The 12,586-nt window shown below is 23.5% G+C and overlaps 2 protein-coding genes and 1 long non-coding RNA gene across 4 annotated transcripts; all 3 read left to right on the forward strand.

Annotated features, from left to right (window-relative positions):
- Nucleotides 1-1,070: 1,070 nt before the first annotated feature.
- Nucleotides 1,071-4,388, forward strand: LOC140666203 (uncharacterized). Of its 2 annotated transcripts, XM_072893122.1 has the most exons (5): nt 1,071-1,183; nt 1,447-1,533; nt 2,937-3,203; nt 3,461-3,616; nt 4,072-4,377. In XM_072893122.1, the coding sequence occupies exons 1-5, from the start codon at nt 1,108-1,110 to the stop codon at nt 4,221-4,223; spliced, it is 738 nt and encodes a 245-aa protein (XP_072749223.1). In that variant the 5' UTR covers nt 1,071-1,107; the 3' UTR covers nt 4,224-4,377. The 2 variants fall into 2 exon arrangements, with proteins under 2 accessions (XP_072749223.1, XP_072749224.1); XM_072893123.1 differs by lacking the exons at nt 1,071-1,183; nt 1,447-1,533 and adding an exon at nt 2,579-2,677 and having other exon boundaries at nt 4,072-4,388.
- A 1,956-nt stretch (nt 4,389-6,344) lies between these two features.
- LOC140665925 (uncharacterized) lies at nt 6,345-9,110 on the forward strand. The gene is made up of 5 exons (XM_072892531.1): nt 6,345-6,457; nt 6,721-6,807; nt 7,273-7,539; nt 7,797-7,952; nt 8,438-9,110. The coding sequence occupies exons 1-5, from the start codon at nt 6,382-6,384 to the stop codon at nt 8,587-8,589; spliced, it is 738 nt and encodes a 245-aa protein (XP_072748632.1). The 5' UTR covers nt 6,345-6,381; the 3' UTR covers nt 8,590-9,110.
- A 1,583-nt stretch (nt 9,111-10,693) lies between these two features.
- Nucleotides 10,694-12,250, forward strand: LOC140665928 (uncharacterized). Its single transcript, XR_012046675.1, has 4 exons — nt 10,694-10,809; nt 11,073-11,159; nt 11,621-11,892; nt 12,114-12,250. It is a non-coding gene; the product is annotated as an uncharacterized lncRNA (long non-coding RNA).
- Nucleotides 12,251-12,586: the final 336 nt, after the last annotated feature.

Raw genomic sequence — 12,586 nt, forward strand, 5'->3', positions numbered from 1 at the left:
AATTGTAACAAAATAAAAAAAAATAAAAAGTTAAACAAATTTTCTACAAATTTCTACATTTTCTTAATAATTAAGAAAAACATTCGAAAAAACAGTAATATATTTTAAAGATAATCATACTAATGTGTAGACGTTTTTCACATTATCATAAAATGTATTAGACATGTATAAAAGTGTATTTAAGAAAATCAAAGTTCACATTCCTGCTTGGTATGCTCTATATGTTTACAAAATTGAAAAACAAAGTAGTTTTCATTATCTCTTTTTTGTTCCTCTTGTATCTTTATAAGGGTTCAATAACGTTATTGACGTCATTTAAAAGATGTTAATAACACAGTCATCTATAATATCAATAGCTCTATAGTTAGAAATTGTCACTATTCTTACAAATTATTAATATTAATATTAACTTTAATTTCAATTTATTAGAAATAATAAACAAAAATATATAGTATTAACAATATAGTATTAACAATAAAAAAATTTGTATATTAATTACAAGAATTTAAAATTAGATCGTGACAAAACAACATTCTATTTGTGACTTCTACTATTTCGATTATAATTAGCATTGCCTCTCGACATATTTAATTTGTGATTTCTTTCTTTCTCTTTTCCTTTTCATGAAAATATTATTTTCATCAAAAATTATTTATAAAAAAATTACATGCGTATATGTATTTTTTATTATATTTTTTTTTGATATATAGCATATAAAATGATTAATAAGCTTCTGTAGTAGATTACACATTGATAAACTAAACTTAGGCAAATTAATTGTTGGAACCGAAAAATTTTTAAAGGTTGTGTATACCACATTAAATATATATACATTATTTATACCAAATTCTTAACAATTATTATAATCCATGGAACATATTTGTGTATTATTTAAAAGAGTCCTTGAAAAAATGTGCATATTCAGTTGTTTTAATGAATCAGCAGATTTTTTATTATCCAATGTTTTATCTACTTATATTACATACGATAAATCATTATGTCATGTTGTTGAAAAAATACTAAGAGACAAAACTATATAAGACGAATGTTCATAATTGATGGCAGTAACATTGATAATATTACTGATAGAAATATTTAAGAAATAAGATGGTACTCTACGCTCTTAGTGTATTTACTATTATGACATCTGTACTACTGTGTAGCGCAGAAGAATACACGCTTCGTAAGTCTTACTTTTAAAAATTTTTTATATTTCAATAATATTAATAATAACATATTAATAATAATATTAATCTAATAAAATAACAAAAAAGAAAATAAGAAGTGATTCTTTATTTTGTGTACTCACAACGTAATTGCATAACATAAAAATATTCTCATTTAAAAAAATGTAATCTATTCTCTACTTATCTGAATTATTTTGTCATAAACTCACTCTTTTATTTCTACTGTCAACTATTTTATGTGGTTTTGATTTTTATTTAGCTGTGACTACCTGTAAGCGCAACTCAACTGACTATTCAAACTGTTTAAAAGTTGCGTTAGAAGAATCATGGCCACGATTTGTTAAAGGTATATATGTGATATGTTCTCTATTCTAAAAAGTTAGATTTAGTATTTTGATTTATTCTTTAAAAATCAAAATGTATGATGAATTTTTATATTTTAATGTAATATGTAACTATTTGTGATCATTGTAAATACAAAGTGAATGCGCACTTACATTTACGATTTTGCTTTGAGTTTTCTTTTAGTTTTTTAATATTTTTAAAGAATTAAATATTTTTTGTAAGAGTTACATTTATATATATATATATTAATTAATTTTCATAACACAGGCCTGCAAAATGGAGGCTATTAAAAGCTGAATGAAAACTGTGAGTGATTTCTTACGTAACTTGGTGCGCTGAATCCAAATCTGGCGACAGAATTTGCCTATCACGTCAGGTTATCGAAATATTTGAAGTTAGAATGCCCAAAAATGCCCATTTTTACTTATTTTAGCTTTATTGTGGGGATCTAAATTTATTTCAATATTTTCATTACGGCTATCATATAGCACTAGCTTTTAGATGAATAGCTTTAAGATGAATTTTCGTTTTTTGCTGTAAGATACAAAGATTGATTCATCAAGGTTTGTGATGCGACTAATGGTGAATTAAAGTATACATACATTAACCAATGTATTAATTTCCGTTACATAAATGGATTTCCATTTGGTACATAAGGAAACTTGCCGTCACGTCACGTATCGAAACTACATATTATATGTGACCTCAAAGACGTACATATATTTTAAGGTAAACATTTTCTGACCAATTTCCAAATCAGTCATTTTCACGACATTTTTGGTGGAAATTCATTGAGGGCAGTTTTTAATCAGTCGTTCTCACGACTACTGTTCACTTCGAATTTTTTCGGTACTCCAAATCAGTCGTTTTCACACTCATACTCGTATTTCAATAAATAAAATCTTAATGAATCAACCTTTATATTTCAGCGAAAAAAAATCATAGAACAAGAAACGAAAATATATCTTAAAGCTAAAAGCTGGTGCTATAAGATGGCCGTATTGAAATTAACTTAAATCCCATACAATAAAGCCCTAAAATAGGTAAAAATAAGCATTTTTGGGAATTCTAACTTCAAATATTTCACTAAACTGACATGACAGGCAAATTCTGTCACCAGATTTGGATTCAGCGCACCAAATTACGTAAGAAATCACTCACATTTTTTAAACAGCTGAACCTTGTAAACCTGTGTAATTGTTATAAGATATTGTAATATTAGTAAAGTTAATGAAACTAATAATGTGAATAAATATTTATAAATATTTATAAATTATTAGATTTTTACTATTGTTAGATTTTTACTAATTGTAAAACAAATACAAAAAACTTACAGTTTCTCTATATAAATAACATTAAATTATTATAAGATTAATATTAATACTAGTTTATTTATTTTAATAGGACTCCCAGAATTTGATTTTCCACGTTGGAATCCATTTTTTTATCAAAATGGCAGACTTGTAGTTAATAGAGACGGGGTACTTTTAAAAGGAACCGTGGAAAATGCTACTATTTTTGGTTTCACAAGTATGCGTTTTCTAGATGTGAGACCGCACTTTATGGATGATGTTTTTCGTTTAGAAATTGATGCACTAATACCAAAAGTATTTGTTAATGTTTACGCTGCCGGGGAAATTAATGTAGCCGGAATACGATTAAGTGGTAAAGGTACGACAAGAAATTCAATATAATTTGCTTAAAAATACATATAGGGCGGGAAATTAATAAATATATCCGTATGTACAATGGCAATTGTGATGCATAAATTAATTATATCATGTTATTTTTAAACAGATAATTAGCTTTCTTAATAATTTTTTTATTATTACATTTTATTTTATATAACTATATATAAATATAAATAATTACTTTTCTATAAGAAAATATTATAATTTGTATTAAATTTTTATACAATGTACGTACAGGACATGTCCACATAACATTGCATGAAAGCAGATTTACATGGGATATGACAGGGCATGTAAAAAATGATACATGGACTATAGAACATTTCCCAATATTTATGACATTTGAAAAATTTCTGCTTCACTTCATTTTCTTTGATGGCGGTAAAGAGCTTGGTAAGTTTTAAATCAAATCAAATATATTTTTTTATCATTCTTTTTATCTCAAATTATTTGAATAAATGTGCTTCTTTGATCTAATGATCGGGTATATAATTATTACACTACATAGAATAAATAGGATATATTTCTCTCTGTTATATTGACATTCTAACATATTTTAATACAAGTATTTTAATACATTTCATTTCTTAATAATTTTTCTCATAAGAGAAACTAAAAAATTAGAAAAAACTTTAACAATCATCAAACTAATCGTTTACTATTTTAATTTAGAAATTTATTACAAAAATAAATTATAATTTATTTATTTATTATTCATTATTTATTAGTATATATATATATTTGCTTCCTTTTACACATCTATATTACGATTTTGATTTATATTTGTTAGAATATATTGTGTTATTAACGGATGAATATCTTATGTTATTAATAATTTCTATTTACAGGTGATCTTTTTGAAGTTTTTGCAAACGAGTTCTGGCCATCCTTATATCGAGCAATATGGCCAATGTTAGTGTCCCAACTAATAGACCCAGAATTTACTGATATATCTAATCGTCTTTTCTCGAAAGTTCCATTCTCGAAAGTATTCCCATAAAATTTTTCTACGCATGTATATATGGTTATATACATACATAAATTTTTAATTTAAGCAATAAGGTAGTCTTATTAAATTAATAAAATTGATTGAATATGTAGAAATATCAAATCTTTGTGATTTTAAACTATATATATATAGTATTTTACATAAAAAATGCGAGAGAAAAACTAAAAGTAAGATTGTAAAAACAAAGTATAAAAAACAAAATATGTTTTTATAAATTGATAGTTTAAAATCATAAAGATTTGATATTTTTATATATTTAATTAATTACGGCTTTAATATTTTTAACAATACAGATAAATGTTTACATTATTTTACTTATTGTTAATTAGATATAAATAATTATAATTGTATGTTTACAATTGTATAGTAGTTAATTTTATTTATAAAACTAAATAACTCTGATTAAAAGAGATTTTTAAGATATTGCAAATTTTGGCAATGCATACTATATTCTATTAATTATATACAATATAGATATATTGTAAAATAATGCAAACATTTATCTGCATTGCTAAATATACTAAAGCCGTAATTTTCTCCAATTAATATCTAAAAAATAAATCTGAAATGTGTAACTCGAAGAGTTTTTCAAGATAGCTGATTTGCATATCAAGCAAGTCAGTAATGAAATTATTTTTAAGTGCTTAATGGAAGTTTGAAATGCAACACTATCGAATCGAGAAAAGAGGGTTCGATATTTTACATATCAAAGGAATATTTTGTTTGCAACATAACAGCGGTATTATATATATGTCAGTCATATACATTTTCTACAAAATTTTCTTTACATTTCTTGAGGTGGTACACTTGACAACTACATAATATACAAAAGAAATAAATCAACTAATTAATCTGTGAAACGTTTCATGAATTCATAACATTCACGAATGTTACAGATAATAACTTTTAGATTTAATACATCTCTCTTAAAATGCGTTTGGAAAATGAATTGTTTTATTTCTGATAATGTGATTATATTAAAGTTTATTATATTTCTTTCTAATATGATATTTTACAATTATTTAAAATAATTAAAAATGGAACTAATCAAAATAATTGTAATTATTTTATTAAAGTGTAATATATCATATGTAATAAATTGTACAATATACAATTTTCGTAATAACTAAGAAAATTACTCGAAAAAAACAGTAATGTATTTTAGGGATAATGATACTAATGCGTGGACGTCTTTCACATCGCCATAAAATGTTTCAGACATGTATAAAAGTGTATTTAGGAAAATCAAAATTCACATTTCTGATTTGTATGCTCTATATGTTTACAAAACTGAAAAACAAAGTGGTTTCCATTATTTCTTTTTTGTTCCTCTTGTATCCTTATAAGGATTACATAACGTTATTGACGTCATTTAAAAGATGTTAGTAACACAATCATTTATAATAGCAATAGCTCTATAGTTAGTAATTGTTACTACTCTAACAAATTGTTAATAGTAATATTAACTTTAATTTCAATTTATTATAGAAAACAAAAATATAGTATTGTTAACAATAAAAAAATTTTTATATTAATTACAAGTATTTAAAATTAGATCTTGACAAAACAACATTTTATTTGTGAGTTCTACTATTTCGATTATAATTAGCATTGCCTCTCGACATATTTAATTTGTGATTTCTTTCTTTCTCTTTTCCTTTTTCATGAAAATATTATTTTCATCAAAAATCATTTATAAAAAAATTACATGCGTATATGTATTTTTTATTATATTTTTTTTTGTTATACAGCATATAAAATGATTAATAAGCTTCTGTAGTAGATTACACATTGATAAACTAAACTTAGGCAAATTAATTGTTGGAACCGAAAAATTTTTAAAGGTTGTGTATACCACATTAAATATATTTACATTATTTACCAAATTCTTAACAATTATTATAATCCATGGAACATATTTGTGTATTATTTAAAAGAGTCCTTGAAAAAATGTGCATATTGAGTTGTTTTAATGAATCAGCAGATTTTTTATTATCCAATGTTTTATCTATTTATATTAATGCATACGATACATCATTACGTCATGTTGTTGGAAAAACATTGAGAGACAAGACTATATAAGACGAATGTTTATAAATGATGGCAGTATCATTGATAATATTACTGATAGAAATATTTAAGAAATAAGATGGTACTCTACGCTCTTAGTGTATTTACTATTATGACATCTGTACTACTGTGTAGCGCAGAAGAATACACGCTTCGTAAGTCTTACTTTTAAAAATTTTTTATATTTCAATAATATTAATAATAACATATTAATAATAATATTAATCTAATAAAATAACAAAAAAGAAAATAAGAAGTGATTCTTTATTTTGTGTACTCACAACGTAATTGCATAACATAAAAATATTCTCATTTAAAAAAATGTAATCTATTCTCTACTTATCTGAATTATTTTGTCATAAACTCACTCTTTTATTTCTACTGTCAACTATTTTATGTGGTTTTGATTTTTATTTAGCTGTGACTACCTGTAAGCGCAACTCAACTGACTATTCAAACTGTTTAAAAGTTGCGTTAGAAGAATCATGGCCACGATTTGTTAAAGGTATATATGTGATATGTTCTCTATTCTAAAAAGTTAGATTTAGTATTTTGATTTATTCTTTAAAAATTAAAATGTATGACAAATTTTTATATAATGTAATATGTAACTATTTGTGATCATCGTAAATACAAAATAAATGCGCACTCACATTTACGATTTTGCTTTGAGTTTTCTTTTAATTTTTAAATTTTTAAAGAATTAAATATTTTTTATAATAGTTACGATTTTATATACACACACATATATATATATATATATATATATTAATTTATATACACAATTGTTATAAAATATTGTAATATTAGTAAAGTTAATGAAACTAATAATGTTAATAAATATTTATAAATTATTATAATATATTTTTACTAATTGTAAAACAAATACAAAAAACTTACAGTTTCTTTATATAAATAACATTAAATTATTATAAGATTAATATTAATACTAGTTTATTTATTTTAATAGGACTCCCAGAATTTGATTTTCCACGTTGGAATCCATTTTTTTATCAAAATGGCAGACTTGTAGTTAATAGAGACGGGGTACTTATAAGAGGAACCGTGGAAAATGCTACTATTTTTGGTTTCACAAGTATGCGTTTTCTAGATGTGAGACCGCACTTTATGGATGATGTTTTTCGTTTAGAAATTGATGCACTAATACCAAAAGTATTTGTTAATGTTTACGCTGCCGGGGAAATTAATGTAGCCGGAATACGATTAAGTGGTAAAGGTACGACAAGAAATTCAATATAATTTGCTTAAAAATACATATAGGGCGGGAAATTAATAAATATATCCGTATGTACAATGGCAATTGTGATGCATAAATTAATTATATCATGTTATTTTTAAACAGATAATTAGCTTTCTTAATAATTTTTTTATTATTACATTTTATTTTATATAACTATATATAAATATAAATAATTACTTTTCTATAAGAAAATATTATAATTTGTATTAAATTTTTATACAATATACGTACAGGACATGTCCACATAACATTGCATGAAAGCAGATTTACATGGGATATGACAGGGCATGTAAAAAATGATACATGGACTATAGAACATTTCCCAATATTTATGACAATTGAAAAATTTCTGCTTCACTTCATTTTCTTTGATGGCGGTAAAGAGCTTGGTAAGTTTTAAATCAAATCAAATATATTTTTTTATCATTCTTTTTATCTCAAATTATTTGAATAAATGTGCTTCTTTGATCTAATGATCGGGTATATAATTATTACACTACATAGAATAAATAGGATATATTTCTCTCTGTTATATTGACATTTTAACATATTTTAATACAAGTATTTTAATACATTTCATTTCTTAATAATTTTTCTCATAAGAGAAACTAAAAAATTAGAAAAAACTTTAACAATCATCAAACTAATCGTTTACTATTTTAATTTAGAAATTTATTACAAAAATAAATTATAATTTATTTATTTATTATTCATTATTTATTAGTATATATATATATATATATATATATATATATATATATATATATTTGCTTCCTTTTACACATCTATATTACGATTTTGATTTATATTTGTTAGAATATATTGTGTTATTAACGGATGAATATCTTATGTTATTAATAATTTCTATTTACAGGTGATCTTTTTGAAGTTTTTGCAAACGAGTTCTGGCCATCCTTATATCGAGCAATATGGCCAATGTTAGTGTCCCAACTAATAGACCCAGAATTTACTGATATATCTAATCGTCTTTTCTCGAAAGTTCCATTCTCGAAAGTATTCCCATAAAATTTTTCTACGCATGTATATATGGTTATGTACATACATAAATTTTTAATTTAAGCAATAAGATAGTCTTATTAAATTAATAAAATTGATTGAATATGTAGAAATATCAAATCTTTGTGATTTTAAACTATATATATATAGTATTTTACATAAAAAATGCGAGAGAAAAACTAAAAGTAAGATTGTAAAAACAAAGTATAAAAAACAAAATATGTTTTTATAAATTGATAGTTTAAAATCATAAAGATTTGATATTTTTATATATTTAATTAATTACGGCTTTAATATATTTAACAATACAGATAAATGTTTGCATTATTTTACTTATTGTTAATTAGATATAAATAATTATAATTGTATGTTTACAATTGTATAGTATTTAATTTTATTTATAAAACTAAATAACTCTGATTATAAAATATTTTTAAGATATTGTAAATTTTAGTAATGCACACTATATTCTATTATTCATGTACAATGTATGGATATATTGTAAAATAAAGCCGTAACTAAAGCCGTAATTTTCTCCGATTAATATCTAAAAAATAGATCTGTGTAACTCGAAGAGCTTTTCAAGATAGCTGATTTGCATATCAAGCAAGTCAGTAATGAAATTATTTTTAAGTGCTTAATGGAAATTTGAAATGCAACACTATCGAATCGAGAAAAGAGGGTTCGATATTTTACATATCAAAGGAATATTTTGTTTGCAACATAACAGCGGTATTATATATATGTCAGTTATATACATTTTCTACAAAATTTTCTTTACATTTCTTGAGGTGGTACACTTAACAACTACATAATATACAAAAGAAATAAATCAACTAATTAATCTGTGAAACGTTTTATGAATTCATAACATTCACGAATGTTACAGATGATAACTTTTAGATTTAATACATCTCTCATGCGTTTGGAAAATGAATTGTTTTATTTCTGATAATGTGATTATATTAAAGTTTATTATATTTCTTTCTAATATGATATTTTACAATTATTTAAAATAATTAAAAATGGAACTAATCAAAATAATTGTAATTATTTTATTAAAGTGTAATATATCATATGTAATAAATTGTACAATATACAATTTTCGTAATAACTAAGAAAATTACTCGAAAAAAACAGTAATGTATTTTAGGGATAATGATACTAATGCGTGGACGTCTTTCACATCGCCATAAAATGTTTTAGACATGTATAAAAGTGTATTTAGAAAAATCAAAATTCACATTCCTGATTTGTATGCTCTATATGTTTACAAAACTGAAAAACAAAGTGGTTTCCATTATTTCTTTTTTGTTCCTCTTGTATCCTTATAAGTATTACATAACGTTATTGACGTCATTTAAAAGATGTTAGTAACACAATCATTTATAATAGCAATAGCTCTATAGTTAGTAATTGTTACTACTCTAACAAATTGTTAATAGTAATATTAACTTTAATTTCAATTTATTATAGATAACAAAAATATATAGTATTGTTAACAATAAAAAAATTTTTATATTAATTACAGTAGTATTTAAAATTAGATCGTGACAAAACAACATTCTCTATTTGTGAGTTCTACTATTTCGATTATAATTAGCATTGCCTCTCGACATATTTAATTTGTGATTTCTTTCTTTCTCTTTTCCTTTTCATGAAAATATTATTTTCATCAAAAATCATTTATAAAAAAATTACATGCGTATATGTATTTTTTATTATATTTTTTTTTGTTATACAGCATATAAAATGATTAATAAGCTTCTGTAGTAGATTACACATTGATAAACTAAACTTAGGCAAATTAATTGTTGGAACCGAAAAATTGTTAAGGTTGTGTATACCACATTAAATATATATACATTATTTATACCAAATTCTTAACAATTATTATAATCCATGGAACATATTTGTGTATTATTTAAAAGAGTCCTTGAAAAAATGTGCATATTCAGTTGTTTTAATGAATCAGCAGATTTTTTATTATCCAATGTTTTATCTATATATATTAATGCATACGATACATCATTACGTCATGTTGTTGGAAAAACATTGAGAGACAAGACTATATAAGACGAATGTTTATAAATGATGGCAGTATCATTGATAATATTACTGATAGAAATATTTAACAAATAAAATGGTACTCTACTCTCTTACAATTAGTGTATTTACCATTATTATACTATTCTGTACTACTATGTAGCGCAGAAGAACACACGCTTCGTAAGTCTTACTTTTAAAAATTTTTTATATTTCAATAATATTAATAATAACATATTAATAATAATATTAATCTAATAAAATAACAAAAAAGAAAATAAGAAGTGATTCTTTATTTTGTGTACTCACAACGTAATTGCATAACATAAAAATATTCTCATTTAAAAAAATGTAATCTATTCTCTACTTATCTGAATTATTTTGTCATAAACTCACTCTTTTATTTCTACTGTCAACTATTTTATGTGGTTTTGATTTTTATTTAGCTGTGACTACCTGTAAGCGCAACTCAACTGACTATTCAAACTGTTTAAAAGTTGCGTTAGAAGAATCATGGCCACGATTTGTTAAAGGTATATATGTGATATGTTCTCTATTCTAAAAAGTTAGATTTAGTATTTTGATTTATTCTTTAAAAATTAAAATGTATGACAAATTTTTATATAATGTAATATGTAACTATTTGTGATCATCGTAAATACAAAATAAATGCGCACTCACATTTACGATTTTGCTCTGAGTTTTCTTTTAGTTTTTAAATTTTTAAAGAATTAAATATTTTTTATAATAGTTACGATTTTATATACACACATATATATATATATATATATATTAATTTATATACACAATTGTTATAAGATATTGTAATATTAGTAAAGTTAATGAAACTAATAATGTTAATAAATATTTATAAATTATTATAATATATTTTTACTAATTGTAAAACAAATACAAAAAACTTACAGTTTCTCTATATAAATAACATTAAATTATTAAAAGATTAATATTAATACTAGTTTATTTATTTTAATAGGACTCCCAGAATTTGATTTTCCACGTTGGAATCCATTTTTTTATCAAAATGGCAGACTTGTAGTTAATAGAGACGGGGTACTTATAAAAGGAACCGTAGAAAATGCTACTGTTTTTAGTTTCACAAGTATGCGTTTTCTAGATGTGAGACCGCATGGTCCTTTATGGATGATGTTTTTCGTTTAGAAATTGATGCACTAATACCAAAACTATTTGTTAATGTTTACGCTGCCGGGGAAATTAATGTAGCCGGAATACGATTAAGTGGTAAAGGTACGACAAGAAATTCAATATAATTTGCTTAAAAAGACATATAGGGCGGAAAATTGATAAATATATCCGTATGTACAATGGCAATTGTGATGCATAAATTAATTATAGCATGTTATTTTTAACATCATTTTACACATCTATATTACGATTTTGATTTATATTTGTTAGAATATATTGTGTTATTAACGGATGAATATGTTAGTAATAATTTCTATTTACAGGTGATCTTTTTGAAGTTTTTGTAAACGAGTTCTGGCCATCCTTATATCGAGCAGTATTTGCAATGTTAGTGTCCCAACTAATAGACCCAGAATTTACTGATATATCTAATTGTCTTTTCTCGAAAGTTCCATTCTCGAAAGTATTCCCATAAAATTTTTCTACACATGTATATATGGTTATGTACATACATAAATTTTTAATTTAAGCAATAAGGTAGTCTTATTAAATTAATAAAATTGATTGAATATGTAGAAATATCAAATCTTTGTGATTTTAAATTATATATATATAGTATTTTACATAAAAAATGCGAAAGAAAAACTAAAAGTAAGATTGTAAAAACAAAGTATAAAAAACAAAATATGTTTTTATAAATTGATAGTTTAAAATCATAAAGATTTGATATTTTTATATATTTAATTAATTACGGCTTTAATATATTTAACAATACAGATAAATGTTTGCATTATTT

Source organism: Anoplolepis gracilipes, chromosome 5 (genome assembly GCF_047496725.1).
Source record: "Anoplolepis gracilipes chromosome 5, ASM4749672v1, whole genome shotgun sequence".
Taxonomy (NCBI): Eukaryota; Metazoa; Arthropoda; class Insecta; order Hymenoptera; family Formicidae; genus Anoplolepis; species Anoplolepis gracilipes.

Bases quoted from the DNA above. Each gene is read 5' to 3' on its own strand.
- LOC140665925 (XM_072892531.1), top strand. From the start codon at position 6,382: ATGGTACTCTACGCTCTTAGTGTATTTACTATTATGACATCTGTACTA. The intron at 6,808-7,272 runs GTATATATGTGA...TTATTTTAATAG, and splicing joins ATGGCCACGATTTGTTAAAG to GACTCCCAGAATTTGATTTT. The intron at 7,953-8,437 runs GTAAGTTTTAAA...TTCTATTTACAG, and splicing joins TGATGGCGGTAAAGAGCTTG to GTGATCTTTTTGAAGTTTTT.
- LOC140666203 (XM_072893122.1), top strand. From the start codon at position 1,108: ATGGTACTCTACGCTCTTAGTGTATTTACTATTATGACATCTGTACTA. The intron at 1,534-2,936 runs GTATATATGTGA...TTATTTTAATAG, and splicing joins ATGGCCACGATTTGTTAAAG to GACTCCCAGAATTTGATTTT. The intron at 3,617-4,071 runs GTAAGTTTTAAA...TTCTATTTACAG, and splicing joins TGATGGCGGTAAAGAGCTTG to GTGATCTTTTTGAAGTTTTT.